At 43.5% G+C, this 20003-nt stretch overlaps 1 protein-coding gene across 20 annotated transcripts in view; it reads left to right on the top strand.

Annotated features, from left to right (window-relative positions):
* HECW1 (HECT, C2 and WW domain containing E3 ubiquitin protein ligase 1) overlaps positions 1-20003 on the top strand; it is a 464113-nt gene that overhangs the window by 380995 nt on the left and 63115 nt on the right. For all 20 annotated transcript variants that reach the window (XM_065542077.1, XM_074035183.1, XM_074035186.1 and 17 more), the window contains 4 exons: positions 9369-9474; positions 10385-10481; positions 18338-18421; positions 18856-18965. In XM_065542077.1, the coding sequence (XP_065398149.1) occupies positions 9369-9474; positions 10385-10481; positions 18338-18421; positions 18856-18965 (397 nt within the window). The remainder of the gene's footprint in view (positions 1-9368; positions 9475-10384; positions 10482-18337; positions 18422-18855; positions 18966-20003) is intronic.

The following is a 20003-nucleotide window of genomic DNA, read 5'->3' as shown; positions in this document are numbered from 1 at the left end:
ATAAAATAAAATAAGGTACCTGACTCGAACTTGAAAACTGGTAGAATAGCTACAAAGGATGGGGAAGGGAAGCCTTGCAGAGCACAGCCTAAGCAAAGGTGCAGAGGTCGGATTGAGAAAGGCTCACAGAGAGACAGTGACTAGTTCAGTCTGAGCTGAGCAGCAGGTCCCCGCTTGCTGTGCCTTGGTTTTCAGAAAACTTTAGTGCCGCATGGAAGAGTTGGAACTTTTTTAAGGGGCCGCTGAATGAATTTGAGGAAAGTAATTGAATCAGCCATTGTTTCAGGGTGAAATAATCTCTAAAACACATTTTGAGAGATAAGGAAAGACTCTTGGCATTTGGGGCAGGACAATTCTCTGATGTGTGGAATCGTCCCATTACATGGCAGGACATTTTTTTCCTGACCCCATCCATTAAATGTCAGGAGTGCCCCCACTTCCCTAGTCATTATGACAAAACAAAAACAGAACAGCCCCCCAGCACTTCCACACACCCATAGATGGTAGTATTACCCCAGTGAAGAACCATTGCTTTACAGTCTAGTAAACTGAAATACCAAGAGCTCACTTCACACAGGGAGTTCAGGACCACAGCTCAGGTTTCCCAACAGCCATCCATGCAAACTCATTTTTTTGTTGTTGTTGTTGTTGAGATAGAATCTCGCTCTGTCACCCAGGCTGGAGTGCAGTGGCACAATCTCGGCTCACTGCAACCTCTGCCTCCTGGGTTCAAGTGATTCTCCTGCCTCAGCCTCCCAAGTAGTTGGGATTACAGGCATGCACCACCATACCTGGCTAATTTTTGTATTTTCAGTAGAGATGGGGTTTCACTATGTTGGCCAGGCTGGTCTCGAACTGTTGACCTCAAGTGATCTGCCTGCCTCAGCCTCCCAAAGTGCTGGGATTACAGACGTGAGCCACCATGCCCAGCCACAAACTTATATTTTTAAAAGAAGACCATGAAAGCCAAGAAGAGGAAGGGCTGTGGCAAAGAGGGATTCGAGAGAGGCCTGCTGGAGACCACTGCCACAATCAGATGGAAGGGGATGAGGCCGAGTTGAGGTGACAAAGAGGGAAAACAAAGGGCAGCCCGTGGGGCGAAGCCTCAAGGAAGTCGGGGGGTGTGGAGGAAAAAGTCACTAGGACTTCAGTCTGCAGACAGGCATTCCAGCTCCAGCATGTCCACAGAAGAGCTGGGTATCAATCATTGTTCATTCCTCCCCTGCTAGGGACCCCAGCTTCCTCTGCAAATGGGTGACCACTAACGTGTGTTCCAGCTCTGTGATTCTCAGAGTCTGTGGGGCTTGATTCCACGTCTTCAGGACCGCGTAACTATGAGTCCCATTAACAGCACAGAGCTAAGAGGAGCAGGAAAGGCAGGAGGGGAGGATGGCAGGTTTGTCTTTAGGCAGGTTGATAATGTGTGTGAAAATAGCAGGATAGGCCGGGTGCGGTGGCTCAAGCCTGTAATCCCAGCACTTTGGGAGGCCGAGGCAGGTGGATCACGAGGTCAGGAGATCGAGACTATCCTGGCTAATATGGTGAAACCCCGTCTCTACTAAAAATACAAAAAACTAGCCAGGCGAGGTGGCGGGCGCCTGTAGTCCCAGCTACTTGGGAGGCTGAGGCAGGAGAATGGCGTAAACCCGGGAGGCGGAGCTTGCAGTGAGCCGAGATCACGCCACTGCACTCCAGCCTGGGAGACACAGCAAGACTCCGTCTCAAAAAAAAAAAAAAGAAAATAGCAGGATATCTGATTAGATATGACAGTTCAACAGATGGAAATATGAGACTCAGGAATCATCAATGGGTTATTTCCACAATCCATTGTTTTTCTGTGTCCTGTATCACAGGCAACAGGGAATTAAGCTATAGGTATTTCTTAGACTACAATTTACAAGTGTGGGTATTTTCTGTTCACCTACATAAGCCATTCTCTTGAGTGTTATTCAGCAGTTGATTTTTTATAAATTGCATGTAAGGACAAAATTAAAGTGAGTTTCTATATTAAGGATCCTAAATGGTAAAATGTTTTTCTCCAAACCCCAATGGCAGATTATTAATAGAAACATTGGTAAAAATCTTTTGGATTGTCCTTTACCTCACCTGGAAAATTTTCAGACAGATTCCTGAAAGCAGTTATTACAAATAGAGGATTTATACGTAAAAAGATAGTTACTTGACACTTTGACTTGCATTTTAATGCGGAGGCACATCTGTCTGCAATATATTCAAGCACCAGCAAAGTAGGACTTACCGCTCCTCAGAATGTGTGACCAGAATAGGTCACAGATAAGTGGAGTGCTATGAATACTGGATCCCATCTTAGCAAAGAAATCATAAAAGGGTAACACATTTGCCTTGTCTACACTGCAATTCCTAATATAAGTTGACATCAATAAGGAAGGATAAGCAGAGCACATACTTTTCATTTCTTTTGCCATCTTATCTTGGTCAGGTTAGAAAATCGTTAGTCATAGAAAATTTCTGGAAGGTACACACCCAAAAAAAAGCTTCACAGTGACTGCCTCAAGAAAGGGCAAGAGTCTAACAGGGAAGAGAAACCTGCTTCTCACTTTAGAAGCAGAAGTCACTCTTAGTCATTCTTTGCCACGAGCTTCTTTGATGGCAAAAGTCATTTCATTGGCTCTGGTGACATGGAGGAACCTTCATTCAGGAAGCTTGCTTTTGGGGAGAGTAATCACTGCATTGCTTCTTAAAATCAGTCATTTTCCTCTTGGTTCAATATAACCTGCACTTGGTCACAGGTTTGGCTGGAAGTTTGTAAAATTCAGACAACTTTGAACATAAACTTTTTAATTACAGTCATACATCACTGAACAGCAGGGATACATTCTGAGAATGTTGTTGTTAGGCAATCTTGTCATTGTGGACATCCTAGAGTGCACTTACACAAACCTAGATGGTACAGCCTACCACACACCTAGGCTGTACGGTATGGCCTATGGCCCCCAGGCTGCAAACCTGTACAGCATATTAACTGTACAGAATCCTGTAGGCCGTTGTAACACAATGGTATTTGTGCCTCTAAACATATCTAAACGTAGAAAAGGTGAAGTAAAAATACAGTATGAAAGGTTTTTAAAATAGTATACCCGTATAGGATACTTACAGTGAATGGAGCTTGAAGGACTGGAAGTTGCTCTGGGAGAGTCAGTGAGTGAGTGACGGTGAGGCCTAGGACATTACTGTGCACTACTGTAGAATATAAATACTGCGCACTTAGGCTACACTAAATTTTTTTTATTATTATACATTAAGTTGTGGAGTACATGTGCACAATGTTCAGGTTTGTTACATAGGTATACATGTGCCATGTTGGTTTGCTGCATCCATTAACTCGTCATTTACATTAGGCATTTCTCCTAATGCTCTCCCTCCCCCCACCAACCCCACTACAGGCCCCTGTGTGTGATGTTCCCCTCCCTATGTCCATGTGTTCTCATTGTTCAACTCCCACTCATGAGTGAGAACATGCGGTGTTTAGTTTTCTCTTCTTGTGTTAGTTTGCTGAGAATGATGGTTTCCAGTTTTATCCATGTCCCTGCAAAGGACATGAACTCATCCTTTATTATGGCTGCATAGTATTCCATGGTGTATATGTGCCACATTTTCTTTATCCAGTCCATCACTGATGGGCATTTGGGTTGGTTCAGTTTTTTTTCTTTTTTTTTGAGAATGAATCTCACCTTGTCTGCCAGGCTGGAGTGCAATGGCATGATCTCGGCTCACTGTAACCTCCTCCTCCTGGGTTCAAGCGATTCTCCTGCCTCAGCCTCCTGAGTAGCTGAGGCTACAGGCACACACCACTACACCCGACTAATTTTTTGTATCTTTAGTAGAGACGGGGGTTTCACCATGTTGGCCAAGCTGGTTTCGAACTCCTGACCTCGTGATCCACCTGCCTTGGCCTCCCAAAGTGCTGGGATTACAGGCATGAGCCACCGTCCCTGGCCTAAATTTATTTTTTTTTTAAAGCGATTATACCATGATGTTATGACAGCTATGACATGACCAGGTGATAGGACTTTTTCAGCTCTATTATAAGCTTATGGGAACACCATTGCCTATGCATCCATTGTTGACTGAAACATCGCTATGCGGCACATCGCTATATGAACGATAAGTAATGAATGCAGAATACAGACACAGATGGAAAAGCATAATTCCCCATCTGGAGACACTGGTACACATAAACATAAAGACATTAGATCATGTTGTCTATGGTTCTATATCCTAGTGCCTCGTAGACAATTTCCACACCATTAACATTTTTCTGTAATGTTTTATCACATGGATCTACCATCATTTAACGCAAGCCTTTCTTGAACATGATGTTTATTGCCTGCTTTTAATTATAAAAATATTGAACAACTCAAATATCTCTCTTTTGTTTCCTTCAGATAATTCTGACAACTTTGTTAATGATCCGTTTTCAGAACACAGAAAGAATCTAGAGATGAATGTAAATTCGTCCTTTGAGCCCTTCCTGTGAACTTGCTACATTTTTTTTATCATCAAGTCTCCAGTGTTTGCAGAGAGAGGGTTAGCTGATTATTAACCCAAATTCAGTCTAAAACATACAATTTTCAATCACAGCTTTAAGGAAACCCACAAGGGTACATTCCCAAACTGCAGCGCTGAAGAGCAGCTTGTTTACCAGTTGCTGAAAACTATTTTCTGAGGATATCTATTTTGTTTTGTCTGGAGAGCCAAATGTTTGAAGTTTTCACATTTACAATTATGATGAAAGCTATCAATATCAAAAGGAAAAGAAATCCTAAAAGTAGTCCCTACCACAAACTGGGTTTTACCCAATTATGGAAGAGTTGTCACAGCATGTCTGGGGAGAGGCAGGCCACCAGGGCCTCTCTCTCCCCTCGCTCGCCGTTACCACATGTGCCCACATGCACACACACACCCCCAAGAAACTAAATAAGACCAAAGGGGTCAAGTGCCAGGACATTAGAGTCATGTCATTTTGGTTTTAAATGGAAAATCAGTCCTGTAGTCATTTTCTGACCTTAGGGAAAAAAAGCAGGCCGGGGATGGTAGCTCACACCTGTAATCCCAGCACTCAGGGAGGCCAGGGCAGGAGGATCTCTCGAAGCCAGTAGTTCAAGACCAGCCTGGGCAACATATCAAGAACCCATCTCTACAAAAACATTTTCAAAATTAGCTGGGCACAGTGGCGCGTGCCTGTAGTCACTGCTACTCAGGAGGCTGAGGCAGGAAGATTGCTTGGGCCCAGGAGTTTGAGCCTGTAGTGAGCTGTGATTGCACCACTACACTCCAGCCTGAATAACAGAGACTCTGTCTCAAAAAAAAAAAAAAGAAAGAAAGAAAGAAAAAGAAAAAAAAGAAAGGAGAAAAGAAAAAAGGTCAGGCATAGTGGCTAAAGCCTGTAATCCCAGCACTTTGGGAGGCCGAGGTGGGCAGATCACCTGAGGTCAGGAGTTTGAAACCAGCCTGGCCAACATAGCAAAACCCCATCTCTACCAAAAATAGAAAAATTAGCCAGGCGTGGTGGCACACGCCTGTAATCCCAACTACTCGGGAGGCTGAGGCATGAGAATCACTTGAAACCGGGAGGCAGAGGTTGCAGTGAGCCAAGATCGCACCACTGCACTCCAGCCTAGGCAACAGAGCGAGACTCCATCTCAAAAAGAAAGAAAGAAAAAAAAAAGCCATCTTGGCATCATGTTTGCAGTGAGATTCAAATCAGTCACTCAGTTGCTGTCAGACGTCCCTCAGGATGGATTGTTTAGTACCACTGCCGGGCTTCAAGGATCCTGGCACATACTAAATCCTAGTTCAAACTTAGACCCTCAGAATTTCCTCCAGCCCTGCCTGAAACTGTCTTCATCACTGTCCATTCCTGGGCCCCTTGTTGGAGAAGAGTGTTTCTATCCAACCCTCCTGTCCTCCAGGCTCTGGTCTATGAGCCATCCAGTACCAACCAACCTTTTGCAGACATTTTTGTGGCACAGGGACGCAACAAGCCCTATCTCCCCCTGTGTTATTTCCTCTATCACATTCGTATTAAGCCTGAAGAATGTTGGTCAGTCAGTCATCTGCCTTTGGGCTAGCTGGACTGCAGCTGGTTTCTGAAGTTTTTCAATCTGGCTTAGTTTTACCCATGAGTGGGTGACCTCAGAAGTAGGCACCATTAATGAATTTCCTGTGAGGGCCAGGAATAGAAGTGAGCCTCTTTCTGTTTCAACGCCTTATTCATTTCTGGGTGATGCCCTGACAGTTAGACACTTTCACTCAGGGCGAGACAACAAATGTCTCCTGAGCTCAGTGCACAGCCAAGCCTTCCTGAGCTCAGCGAGCAGATCTGGCTGTTTCCCAGTTTCGCTCTGTAATTTATCACTTAGATAACCTTCAGCTGGTGGGTCTCTGGGACTCCTGTCTTTACAAGGTCAATAATATTTTAAATACACATGAAGGCAAACTGACATGATTCCCTCCAAGAAAAAGAGGCTTATCATTTCAGTCCCAGAAAGCCTTTATGTATTTATTTATTTATTCATGGAGAAAAAAGAGAAGTATGAGGATTCAATACTGCATAGTTTATTGATCAGCAAACTTTTCTTTCATCTTTTGCTTTGTAAACATTTGAGACTGGAATGTGCTGCTGCAGAAATACCAGCTTCTAAACCCTGGTCTCTGGCTTTGCCAGCTGAGCAGAGTTGAGAGCTAATGACATCAAAGTGAGAAGTCCACCAAAGTGGCACAGAATCTATTCCCTTGTCCTTCAAGTAGCCATGGGCAATGAGAAGGACCAGGAGAGAAAACAGAAGCATCTGCATCTCTACCCAACTTCCAGAAGAGCAGCAAAGACTACCACATACAGAGAGTGAACTGGTGGCCCCTGTCCGCATACAAAGGATGTACTGGTGGCCCCTGTCCGCATACAAAGGATGTACTGGTGGCCCCTGTCCGCATACAAAGGATGTACTGGTGGCCACTGTCTGCATACAAAGGATGTTATCCTTGGGTGTGGAGTATGGAAGTGGGAACCAAAGGAAAATCAGCAATGCCTGTGTTCTTCATTAGGGATCGTTAAGTAATTTGCCCTACATTAGGATCTGCAATATCGCACATGGCCTATTCTTAAGTGGCCGTTTTGGAACTGACTTGTCTAGACTGTGTAGCACCGGTCCTCATCACCTTCCTAAAATCTGTGTGAGTGAGTTTTATGCTGGTCTCAGAGGGAGAATTGTCTTTCCTTTTTTTAAATCTGGATGTTTGAACTCTTTCTAGGTGTCTTACAAAATTATCATCTGTTACATGAAATTAAACTTGGCTTGAGGATGCCTTCATACTTTTGAGTCGTTACGTAATGGATTGCCACCTCACTTGGGACATGAATTAACTGAAAGCCTAATTTGGGAGTATACTTTGGCAACAAAGGGTTGAGTCTCAGCCAGTCACAACAGCCAAGCTTCAGTCAATCGCAGGTGGCTAACTGATCAGACCATGTTCAAATAAGGCAAATGCTGAGCCGTAACCAGTCCAGCTGCTTCTGTACCACGCTCCCATTCCCCCTCCATAAATGCTGCCTGCCCGCGGTTGCAGAACGGTGCTCTCTCCACCCTTTCTGGTTCTGGTTCTGAGTGAGGACCACCCCATTCTCACACTGTTCTTTGCTCAATTAAACTCTGTAAATTTACTTTGTCTAAAGTCTTTATTTTAACACTTCAAAATTCTTAACTATTTTAAAGCCTATTTTAGCATACTTTGCCAAATATCATAGGATGAGTTACACTCTACATTCAATCCCATATATCTGGTGAATGTACTGCAATGTGGAAAATCTATAGTGCGTCTATAGATTTTAACATCTTACTCTGCGAAGGTCTTAAAAAACAAAATGTATGTAGAATCATAGTGAGAATGTCCATTATCATGCTCTAGAACGGCATAGTTTATTGATCAGCAAACTTTTCTTTCACCTTTTACAAAGGTGATGTTTTTAAATTTATAAAATTTAAAATTGAGCTAAGTTAGTTTGTTTTGTTTTGTTTTGTTTTGTTTTTGAGATAGAGTCTTGCTGTGTCACCCAGGCTGGAGTGCAATGGTGCAATCTCGGTTCCCTGCAATGTCTGCTTCCTGGGTTCAAGGGATTCTCGTGCCTCAGCCTTCCGAGTAGCCAGAATTACAGGCATGCGCCACCATGCCTGGCTCATTTTTGGATTTTTAGTGGAAACGGGGTTTCACCATGTTGGCCAGTCTCAAACTCTGGTCCTCAAGTGATCCACCCGCCTCAGCCTCCCAAAGTGCTGGGATTACAGGTGTGAGCTACCACACTGGCAAAATTGAGCTAATTTGGTTTAAAGTTACTCATCACAAGTATCAACTTTAAGCTAAGCAAGTTATTTATCTCTGAAGTTTTGTAAAAATGCTTAAGCAGGACCAAGATATTGGAAGCAGGCAGGCAGCATGGAAGGAGTAAATACGTTCTTTGCAGTCAAGTATTAGAACCCTGGTTACCTCTCTAATGGTTGTAAATCTGGGGAAACCTTACTTTTCCTGGATCCTCAGATTCCCTGTTTGTAAATTTTGGTTAATAATGCTTATCTTGCAGAATTTGTTAGGATATGTAAGATGCTATGTGAACAGAAGCCAGCACAGTGAATGCAATAACAGGTATTCAACAAAGAATGAATGTAATCAATAATATTTCAACAAGAAGTCCATTATACATTCAGTACTGAAGTTCAGTGCTACCTGTTGGAAAGTTATAGGCCTACCTTACCAATAATATTTATCTGGAATTTATCTCTCCTTAACAGATTTATGATGAGAAATGTTTCTTGAGCCATTCATTGTATTAATTTGATTAATATTCATGACTTTGGCATGATTACTTCTTTTTTTTTTTGAGACAGAGCCTTGCTCTGTTGCCCAGGCCAGAGTGATCTCGGCTCACTGCAACCTCTACTTCCCAGGTTCAAGCAATTCTTCTGCCTCAGCTTCCCAAGTAGCTGGAATGACAGGCACCTGCCACCACACCTGGCTAAGTTTTGTATTTTTTAGTAGAGACGGGGTTTCACTATGTTGGCCAGGCTGGTCTCAAACTCCTGACCTCGTTATCTACCTGTCTTAGCCTCCCCAAGTGCTCGGATTACAGGGGTGAGCCAGATTGCTTTCTTAACCATAGTATAGCACATCATCAACTCTGCTTAGACACTTTTGTGTGCTTTCTTTTCCATCATTTTATTACTTTTTCAACTTAGGTGACTTCAGAATCTTTTACCCCTTAGGCTGAAACATTGGTATCAAAAGACATCTGAAACTGATATAAATTTCTAATGATTATGCTTTTATTCTAAAATTAGGCCTCAGAAGTTTCTAGAAACAGAGGAGCCTCTTTACTGGCCAGGCCAGGACACAGCTTAGTAGCTGCTATTCGAAGCCAACATCAACATGAGTCATTGCCACTGGGTATGTATCATGCTTCTTTGAGCCAGGGGCTCACAGAATACCAACACCTAGCCTTGATTTTTTGTTTGTTTTTCTGGTTTTTGTCAAAAAGCCTTTACTACTCAACATTCTGTGTTTCCTTTCTCCTCTTTTAGGATATAGTGCATTCCCTGACCCCTGCTCCCATTCTCCCCTCTGTCCTTTTCCCCTCTCCCTTCCTCCTCATCTCTCTGTTCCCCTCCCTCTCTTTTCTATTCTTTCCCAAACTCGTAGGTCCTTTCTTCCTTACTCTGTTCAGTGATTTGTTAACCCCGTGCACAAGAGCATGGTTTAAATAGGGAGGTGAATTTTACTGTTGCTAGACAGTTTTTAATGTATACCTCTCTTTCCACGTATGTATGGCATAAAGTTTGCAGTCTCCATTCCTAACTTCAGCCACCTCTTTCCAAAACATATGCCACTGGTATCAAGGAAAATGAAATGAGAGCATCTAAAAGGTGTTTCCATTATCACTACTGGGAAATCAACACATGGATTTCTTTTCACTCATAAAGAATCTTTTACCATAACTGTGGCAAAATGACCAAGAAAAGTTAGAAGGAAGAGAGGAGAACTCCTCTTCTGGGAGAGCTATTTTGTTCTCCTTTACCTGTTCATGCAGAGATGCATTAATACCCAGTAAAGATCCTGAAGCGTTAAGGACAATTAACATAGATCTGGTTCACTTTTAGTTTGATCCCTTAAAAAATTATAATGCTATTATGTCCCATTTTAAAAGCTTTCAAGAGCTTGCATTTTTTTGATGAGTATGCTGCCTGCCCTTCAAATGCCTTCATTAATCCTGGTATCAAGCAGCCATTTTCCAATCATCAGAGTGATTATCTCCGGGCTGCAGACTCAACCACAACTCCTGTGCTTTTGTCTGTTTCAGCATATAATGACAAGATTGTGGCATTTCTTCGCCAGCCAAACATTTTTGAAATGCTGCAAGAGCGTCAGCCAAGCTTAGCAAGAAACCACACACTCAGGTAAGCCTCGCCCCTTACTCCCTGGAACTCTAGGTCTTTGCAGCCATTTTTCCTGGTGGGAAAACACCTCTGTGGAGAAGGAGCAGAAGCTTATTGTGCATTCTTTTTGTGCATTTAAACGAGAACTTGAATCCTCAAGGTGAAGGGTTCGGGGTTCCTGTATTCTGGGAAATGGCATCATCAGAGATGGTCATATTATCAGATTACGTATCATTTATATGGTACTGAAATGATTTCCCTTGACTTGGAGGAAAGGACAGGAAGGAAACAAAATAGCTTCCATTAAAAAATTATTTATGCACAGCACCATGTAAATTACTTTTAGTTTTGAAATATAATTGTTGAATGGTAAACCAAATATTGAGTGGTCATGTTCGAAAATAAACAAGCAAACAAAATGTTTCCTGTGTGTTCTAACTACTTACATCTTATTCTTCATCAGGGTCATTTTTGAACAAGTGCCCCTGAAACTCTGAATCACTTCATGTGGAAGGGATAGCGATCTAAAATGATAAAAAGAGAAAATATTGCCCGAACTTAAATCCTGCTTTCTCACCAAAATATTCACACATCTTTTTGCTTTGGTTTACTCTGCTACATTCCAAAAACTGGAGAGGCATGCGGGTTAAGAGCACATCCCTTTGACATTTGAATTCTTACTCCAACAGGTAGGGACTATTGATGGAGGTGTGTTATTCAACCCTCTGCCCTTAGTCTCCTAAATGGAGGTCACAAAGTGGGCATGGTTGCGATACTTACATGAGGATGTGTAAAGGTTAAGGCAGGGCAAGCGAGAATCCCAGCAATGGCTGCATTTCATTCTTCCCTGCCCATGTGGTGCAGTCTTGTGAATGGGGCTGATACCTGCGATACTCTACTCTGACTTCCTCGGGGAATCGCTAACAGCTTCAAGTAGGCTCTTTGCTTTTCAACCCTTGCCACTCCTGCCAGAATGGATCATTCACCATTCTTTCCCCTCCAGCACCCCGTCTTTGACACCTCTTTTCCCTGTATTTTCACTCTGTAAATTAGAGCCACTACCCTCCCAGCTGTCCCTGATCTCCTCTCCTCCCTCTTCTTCCACCTCCACATCTAAACATTCACCTCCTCATACTCTCTCCTCCATCCTCGTTTTCTCTTCTCCCTGCCATGGTTCAAGTTTAGGTGCTCATCGTTTCTCTTCTGGACCATACAGGGGTTTCTCCTAAAATATTCCCTATCACCCTATCATAACCAAGTGGCCTACTTAAAGCATAGATTAAATCATGTCCTCCCTACCCTTCAAGAAAGCTTTCATGGTTTCCATCACATATGAAATAAAGTCAATATTTTTGTTTGTTTGTTTTTGAGACAGAGTCTTGCTCTGTTGCCTGGGCTGAAGTGAGGTGGTACAATCTCAGCTTACTGCAACCTCCGCCTCCCAGGTTCAAGCAATTCCTGAGCCTCAGCCTCTTGAGTAACGGGGACTACAGGCATGTGCCACCACACCCAGCAAAATTTTGCTAATTTTTGTATTTTTAGTAGAGATGGGGTTTCCACCATGTTGGTCAGGCTGGTCTCAAACTCCTGACCTCAAGGGATCCACCCATTTCAGCCTCCCAAAGTACTGGGATTACAGGTGTTAGCCACCTTACCCAGCCTGAAGTCAAGATTTCTAAGCACAATGTCCATGGTCTCCAAAGTCTGGCCCTAACCTAACTCTCTATCCTATGCTAAGCTTTTCCTTCACCACCTCCACCACACAGGCTGTGTACCCTCCTGCCTTTGTCTTTCCGGGAATGACTTCCCTGTTAAGGACCTCTCATCCCATTTTAAAGGCTCAGATCAAAAGCAAAAATTTGGTGATCTAGGCAGGCTTTAGTATTTCTTTTCTTTGGCAGGGGTGGGAACTTCCTGATGTTGCCAAGGCATTTGTGGTTTTTTTTTGGTTTTTTTGTTTGTCTGTTTTTAATTTTTTTATTATACTTTTATGTTCTGGGATAAATGTGAAGAACGTACTGGTTTGTTACATAGGTATACATGTGCCACGGTGGTTTGCTGCACCCATCAACCCATCATCTACATTAGGTATTTCTCCTAATGCTATCCCTCCCCTGGCCCCCTATCCCCTGACAGGCCCTGGTGTGTGATGTTCCCCTCCCTGTGTCCATGTGTTCTCATTGTTCAGCTCCCACTTATGAGTGAGAACATGCAGTGTTTGGTTTTCTGTTCTTACGTTAGTTTGCTGAGAATGGTGGTTTCCTAGTATTTCTTTTGTCCTGCTTTGATAGCATGCTTTTTGTGCCTCAAAGATATTTTTAGATCTCTCGTATTCTGTCATTTACTTGTGTCTCCCTACAGCACTCTAAGCTCTTTAGAGCAAGGCCTTTCTCTTCCTTGTCTTTGTGCCCACTCTGCCCCTTAGAACCGGGTCCTCTACTCTGAAACTAGGAAACACCAATTACTTTTAGAGTGAATGAAAGATCTTTAGCATGAACCAATGATCTTTAGCATGATGAATGGTCACTTTCATTTATGTTCAACTCTTAAGTAGTCTCTCCCCAAGTTTCATTACTGTACTGCTGCAGAAGACAGGGTCACATTCAACCACCTGGGTCATTCATTCATGGACTGCTCTTTGACTCACCTAACAACCTAAGGGAATTTTCAAGGGATTTCCAGGGGAGTTGTATTATCTTAAGGGTTTTTGACGCATGGTTGTTCTTGAACATTATTTACATTACTGATTCTACCACTAAGTAGTGAGTTCACTGCTTGCTTTTTGGAAGAATTTCAACTCACCAAAGACACAAAAGTCTCATTTTAATCATTAGAAAAGTTTTTTTTTAAGTAATTCCCTATATAAATGAGTGGAATATATTTCCAAAGGGCAGTAAACTGTTTTCAGCCCTATCATGTATCACATTATAATAAAATCCAAGAAACTTTAAATGTTTTGTTGCAATATGGGATTGTACAATTATGATTTTGCAGAGCTGGGGTAACTTGAAATTGGGCCACGTTGGAATTGGAAAAACAACTTGGAAATTATCTAGTATAGAAACTAATAACCTATTTTAAGGTTATGGACTCCTTTGAGATGCAGATGGAAGCTCTTTTGGACTCTCCTCCACATATAAATATAAACCTCTGAATATAATTTCAAATAGTTAATGGACCCTAAAGAAACTGTGGACCCAGGTTGAGAACCCAAATATTTCATCAAAAATAGAAGGCTCACAATGACTATCAGAAACTAGACTATGTGATGATAGAATTTAAAAAGCAGAAAGAAAAGAGCAAGAACTTGTTCTTCAGGAGGTCAAGCTTAAGAGGTGCAGGAAGCCGGGCCCTGCTCTCCATGACGAGGCCTCCACCTGCCCCTGAATACCATGTCAGGGTGAGTCAGATCCACTTGGAAGGTTCAGGAGTTGAAGAGAATACCACTCTCCTCAGGACCCCACCTGGAAGAACTCATGGCTTCCTCTGTGGTCCCCAAGAGCAGATGGTGACCTCTGTTCAGCCATTGCTGTTCTCAGGGAGTCATGGAGTCGCTGTCTTGGGTCCGCAAAGCCAGTTGCTGGGTTTGAGTATTTAGAAAACTGTACAGTTGACAGCAGTGACTTGCAGTGAAAGGCAGGAAGCCACATGTAGAGAAGGGGATGGAGCCAGAAAACCCAGAGGTTAGTGGCATCTGTTATCTTTAAGGGGCATGGAGGCGGTCCTTCAACTAGTGCTTTGATTGTGTCACTCATCTGAATCAGGATTGTCCCAGGGCTACGTATGCAGTAGCAAGCAAAACAGACATGTACATTCCCAATGAATTTGCAATCTATGGAGGGAGACAGATAATAGACAAGCTTGGGGTTTGTTTTTTTAAGCCAAATATACAGCTACATAATATGTTAAGTGCCATGAACATGACTAGAATTCAGCAATAGTGGAGAATATGCTGGTACAAAGGAAGAGGACTTACATCCTAAACAGAATGCAGTGAAAGTTTTTCCAAGTAGGTGGTGCTTAAGCTGAAACGTGAAGGATGAGAAGGCATGGTCCGTTGAGATGCAAAGTAGAGGTCAGGGAGAGAGTATGCAAAGGCCCTGAGGCAGGAAAAGCTTAGACCTAGGTGAAGAATGAAAGAAAGCTAGTGTGGCGCAGGGGTAGATTGGGAGGGTAGGCGAGACCTACCGTAGTGAAGTTGGAGAGGGAGGCCCTATCACCAACAGGAAAGATTTTATTTGAATTGCGATTCTATTTGAGAAGTGATTGAGAAGTTTTCCACTGGAAAGAAATAGGATTGCATCTGTGTTTTTAACGACCACAGCTGCTTTTTCATGACCTTTTTCATCTGTTTTTCATGACCACCGATGAAATATGTTTGCAGCTGTGGTCGTTAAAAACACAGATGCAGGCCGGGCGCGGTGGCTCAAGCCTGTAATCCCAGCACTTTGGGAGGCCGAGACGGGCGGATCACAAGGTCAGGAGATCGAGACCATCCTGGCTAACCCGGTGAAACCCCGTCTCTACTAAAAAATACAAAAAACTAGCCGGGCGAGGTGGCGGGCGCCTGTAGTCCCAGCTACTCGGGAGGCTGAGGCAGGAGAATGGCGTAAACCCGGGAGGCGGAGCTTGCAGTGAGCTGAGATCCGGCCACTGTACTCCAGCCTGGGCGACAGAGCAAGACTCCATCTCAAAAAAAAAAAACACACACACACAGATGCAATGTTTGGGCAGCTTTGTGGGGAAAAGATAGGCTGGGGAGGGGCATAAGATGGAACAGGGGCTATGCAGGAGACTATTATATTCATCCACGTGAGAGATGATGGTTGTGTGGATAATGGGAAAATATGGATGAAGAGGAGGGAGCAGTTTGGGGTGATACTGTGGATGCAAAAACAACAGGAGCTGATGACAGCTTGAACATGGTGGGTGAGGAGAAGAGAGCAATTAAGAATGACAGCCAAGTGTGGGGCTTGCGCAGGTGAGTGGATAATGGTGTCATTTACTGAGATGGGAAAGACTGGAGGAGGAACTGGCTTGAAGAGAGGAAGAATGCCAAGGATTTCATTTTGGATATTGAGTTTTGAGGTCTTTGAAGCCACAAGTGGCTTCAAATGTCAGGATGTCAAGGAGGCAGGCGCCTGTCCTGTCCTGAGCTCTAGGGAAAGTGTGCTCCGGAGTTCTCCTGACGGTCAAGGGATATATGTAGGAGAGACAGCCGGCATTCTCACCCTCAGATGTCTTCCCCAGTTCTCAATGCACTTTGGGATGGAGTTCCAGGGGCATCTGGAGCTCCCTCACACCACTGGCTCTGCATGAAATGTTGCTAGACATGACAGAGAATATAATGTCTGATGGGAGAGCCACCAAAACTCTCAGACAATTGTGCTTAGCATTCAGACACCTGGATGTGGTCCATACGGTGGTGCCACGATAGAACCACTGCACTAGGTGGCACTTTCTAAACTGGGGACTGCACTTTGCTGCCCTAGTGGAGATGGCCCTCTCTGGGCTTCTTTTTCCTCCAGGAAGGGAGGCCAGGGGCTTAACCAGATGTGGATCCCTTGGGGCAGGAGGATAACCTGCCCAGGGGGACATTATCATTGGCAGAGCATATAAATTTGAGGTCATTCATAAGGCCAAAGTCATTAAATTAGAGACGATTCAAGAGCATCTTCCAAACAACAGGGCTGTGAGGTAGTCTCAGGATTTGGAGGAGAAAGCCCAGGGCTGGGGTCAAGGACATAGGCAGAGGGAGAAGAAGGTGACAAGAGGGGTGGGGATGTTCTGTTCTCTTGGCTGGGTTTCCACACGTTCCCTGCTGAGTGACATGTGGACAGTGCTGCTCCCTTTTTCAAACCCCCATCAAAGAAGCCACTGTGAACACCCCCTAGGTTCTGGCGATGCCATTTCCTGCAACGGTGCTTCACCCACACTGAGGTTGGATCAGAGTGCGTTTCCCTGTTTAATCCCATTCTGTCTATCTTTGTAGAGGCTCAAAATCTTCCCTTGCCTTAAAAAAAAGATCTCCGTGCCAAAAGGTCAAATTGATTATATTTTTTGCCTGAAAATCTCTAAGTTATGGTGAAGATTTGGATTTATATTAATACAATCAAAGAGAGGAAAAAGTTGTATCTGCAGTATTTTGGAAAATATACATATATTTTTTAATCATTCATCTTTTGGGCCAGGCGCAGTGGCTAATGCCTGTAATCCCAGCACTTTGGAGGGCTGAGGCGGTCGGATCTCTTGAGCCTAGGAGTTCAAGACCAGCCTGGGCAACATGGTGAAACTCTGTCTCTACTAAAACTACAAAAATTAGCCAAGCCCGATGGTGTGTGTTTGTAGTCCCAGCTACATGGGGGAACTGAGGCAGGAGGATCACTGGAGCCTTGGGAGGTTGGGGCTTCAGTGAGCCATGAACAGGCCACTGCACTGCAGACTGAGTGACAGAGTGAGACCTTGTCTCAAAAAAATAATTTCTTTTTTAAAGCAAATACAAAAAACTAGCTGGGTGTGGTAGTGCATGCCTATAATCCCAGCTACTCAGGAAGCTGAGGCACAAGAATCGTTTGAACCCAGGAGGCAGAGGTTAGTGAGCTAAGATTGCACCACTGCCTCCAGCCTGGGCAACAGAGCAAGACTCTGTCTCAAAAAAAAAAACAAAACAGAAGAAAATAAAATCATCTTCTTTTACCACTGGGAGAAACTGAGTGAGGGGTATACAGGATCTGTCTGTTTATTTCTTATAATTACACATGACTCTAAAATTACCTCAAAGTAAAAATTAAAAAAAGAAAAAAGTTAAAGATTTTTAAAAAACAGATCCTTAATTTTCCCTGATTTCTACTGCATCTCTTCAAAAAAGGCAAAATATATTAACTCCTTTGAAGCGTGCATACAATAGAAAGATTCGGGGTATGGTGTTTGTAATATTTGAATAACATCAGGGAAGCAAATTAAAAAGTTAATTTGATCCAAAAACTCCTACTTATCCATAGACTTACTTGAAACAATTTGCCGAGTTGGAGTTGGAGGTTGTCTAAAAGGATCAGAATAGACGAAGTTGTAGCTAACAGAGACAAAATTGATGCCTGTGCCTTGACTGACCTGGGAGACTGTTCTTGGTTCTTGGGGCCGGGCCCCCTCTGTGCCCAATGTGGCATTATAAATTTTCCATCAGGCACAAGATTTCTCAAGAGACACCCACCCGCCAGCTCACTCTTTCTTCCCATGGCTTCCAACATGACATGAGCCCAGAACAGTCTTTTTTTTTTTTTTTTTTTTTTTTTTTTGAGATGAAGTCTCACTCTGTTGCCCAGGCTGGAGTGCAGTGGCATGATCTCAGTTCACTGCAACCTCCGCCTGCCGGGTTCAAGCGATTCTCCTGCCTCAGCATCCTGAGTAGCTGGGATTACAGGCAGGCACCACCACGCCTGGCTAATTTTTGTATTGTTAGTGGAGACAGGGTTTCACCATTATTTCTCAGGCTGGTCTCGAACTCCTTACCTCGTGATCTGCCCGCCTTGGCCTCCCAAAGCGCTGGAATTACAAGCGTGAACCACTGTGCCCGGCCCCAGAACAGTCTTTCAGGAGCCGTCTCTTACCCAGCTCCACTCCTGACTGTCTTAGCTACCTGAGGACCTAACTTTGCTGTGTTCCTCAGCTTCCGTACCTGTGCAAGTCTGTAGAAAAGCCATCCATTATAGAGCATCCTGAGAGCCTGTGATACGAGCTTAGAATTCTGCAAAATACATGGGACGTTAGGACATTGCTATTCAGCAGTATTGGAAGAGGAAATAAGAGATCCGAAGAAGATGTATTCCTGAGCTTATGTGTTGGCGTCTAATTTTCCTCTTCTTTCTCACATGATTCAGGGAGAAAATCCATTACATTCGGACTGAGGGTAATCACGGGCTTGAGAAGTTGTCCTGTGATGCGGATCTGGTCATTTTGCTGAGGTAAGGGGCTAGGCCTGAAATCCTTCTGGAAAAGCTTCCCTGGGCAGCTCTCCTCCGTCACGACCACCCTGAAAATGGCCTAGACTGAAACACTCACTGCTTGTTCTAGAGGATTCTAGTAACTGCAACGCAAATGGGGCCCCACCCTTGTACCCGTGTCCATCACAGTCCTTAGATTTGCCAACTGAGGTAGCAAGAGCTGCCTAAAGTACTTGATGGAGACATTGTTTTAGGATTAATCAGGGTTTAAAACAACACTGAGAATTTGCAAGCGGGATGTACCTATTTTTCTATAATACATTTAAATCTAATTGCTTTTGTTGCTTTGTGAGAACTGTAACTGCTGCTACCCCAATTCATGAACACTTTCCCAGGGACGTAAAACTGACTTTTCTTTTTCTTTCTTTCTTTCTTTTTTTTTTTTTCATTTGCAGTCTCTTTGAAGAAGAGATTATGTCCTACGTCCCCCTGCAGGCTGCCTTCCACCCTGGGTATAGCTTCTCTCCTCGCTGTTCACCCTGTTCTTCACCTCAGAACTCCCCAGGTAACAGGAATCTGGCCTAATAGCTCCTGTTAAGTGGCCATGTGTTTCCTCCAGTGAAGGTGAATGAAAGGCAACTGTATGTGTGTGTTCTTTCTCTTGGCCTTCCCAATTCCCTAATTGAAAATGCACTCTATCAGGTTTTGACAAATGGCTGCCTGTTTTTTGTAATGCCCCCCAAGCAGAATGGGGTTTACAGTTTGAAATGGTTGGGAAAAAAAATTTTTTGCTGGGCAGGTGTCTCATGCTTGTAATCCCAGTGCTGTGGGAGGCCAAGCCAGAAGGATCATTTGAGCCCAGGAGTTAAAGACCAGCCTGGGCAACATAGCAAGATCCCCTTCTCTACAAAAAAATTAAAAATAAGCCAAGTGAGGTAGCATGTGCCTGTAGTCCCAGCTACTAGGGAGGCTGAAGCAGGAGGGTTCCTTGAGCCCAGGAGGTTGAGGGTGCAGTGAGCTGTGATTTCACCACTGCACTCCTACCTGGACAACAAAGAGAGACCCTATCTAAAAAAAAAAAAAAGAAAGAAAGAAAGAAAAAAAGAAAAAAAATTAAGACAGTATTTTATGACACATGAAAACTGTATGAAATTTAAATTGCGATGTCCATAAATAAAGTGTAATTGGACCCCAGCCATGCCTGTTCTATGCTAGCTTTCACACCAGACATGAGTAATAGCAACAGAAACCACATGGTCTGCAAAGCCTAAAATATTTACTCTCTGGTCCTTTGCAGAAAAAGGTTACTGTCCCTGCTCTAAATTACTATTGCATTCCAAAGTCACTCTCCAAGCATGTCGAAGGGAAGAGCCCTTTCTGAAACATTCTGTCTTGTGACTCTGAATCGACTGCACACCACTTTTGGTGATAGAGCTACTAGGAACCATTGTTATATCTCCACAAAGATTCCAAAGAATTTTCTTACACATTTCAAAATTATTCCCCATTTTCTTTATGTATGAGAATGAACTTGTGGTACAAAAATTCTTTGCAGGTATTTTCCATTCCAAGTGAGGGAATATATATGTTGAACTGTTTAGTG

Source organism: Macaca fascicularis, chromosome 3 (genome assembly GCF_037993035.2).
Source record: "Macaca fascicularis isolate 582-1 chromosome 3, T2T-MFA8v1.1".
NCBI classification, from domain to species: domain Eukaryota; kingdom Metazoa; phylum Chordata; class Mammalia; order Primates; family Cercopithecidae; genus Macaca; species Macaca fascicularis.
This window is presented reverse-complemented; position numbering and strand designations above follow the sequence as displayed.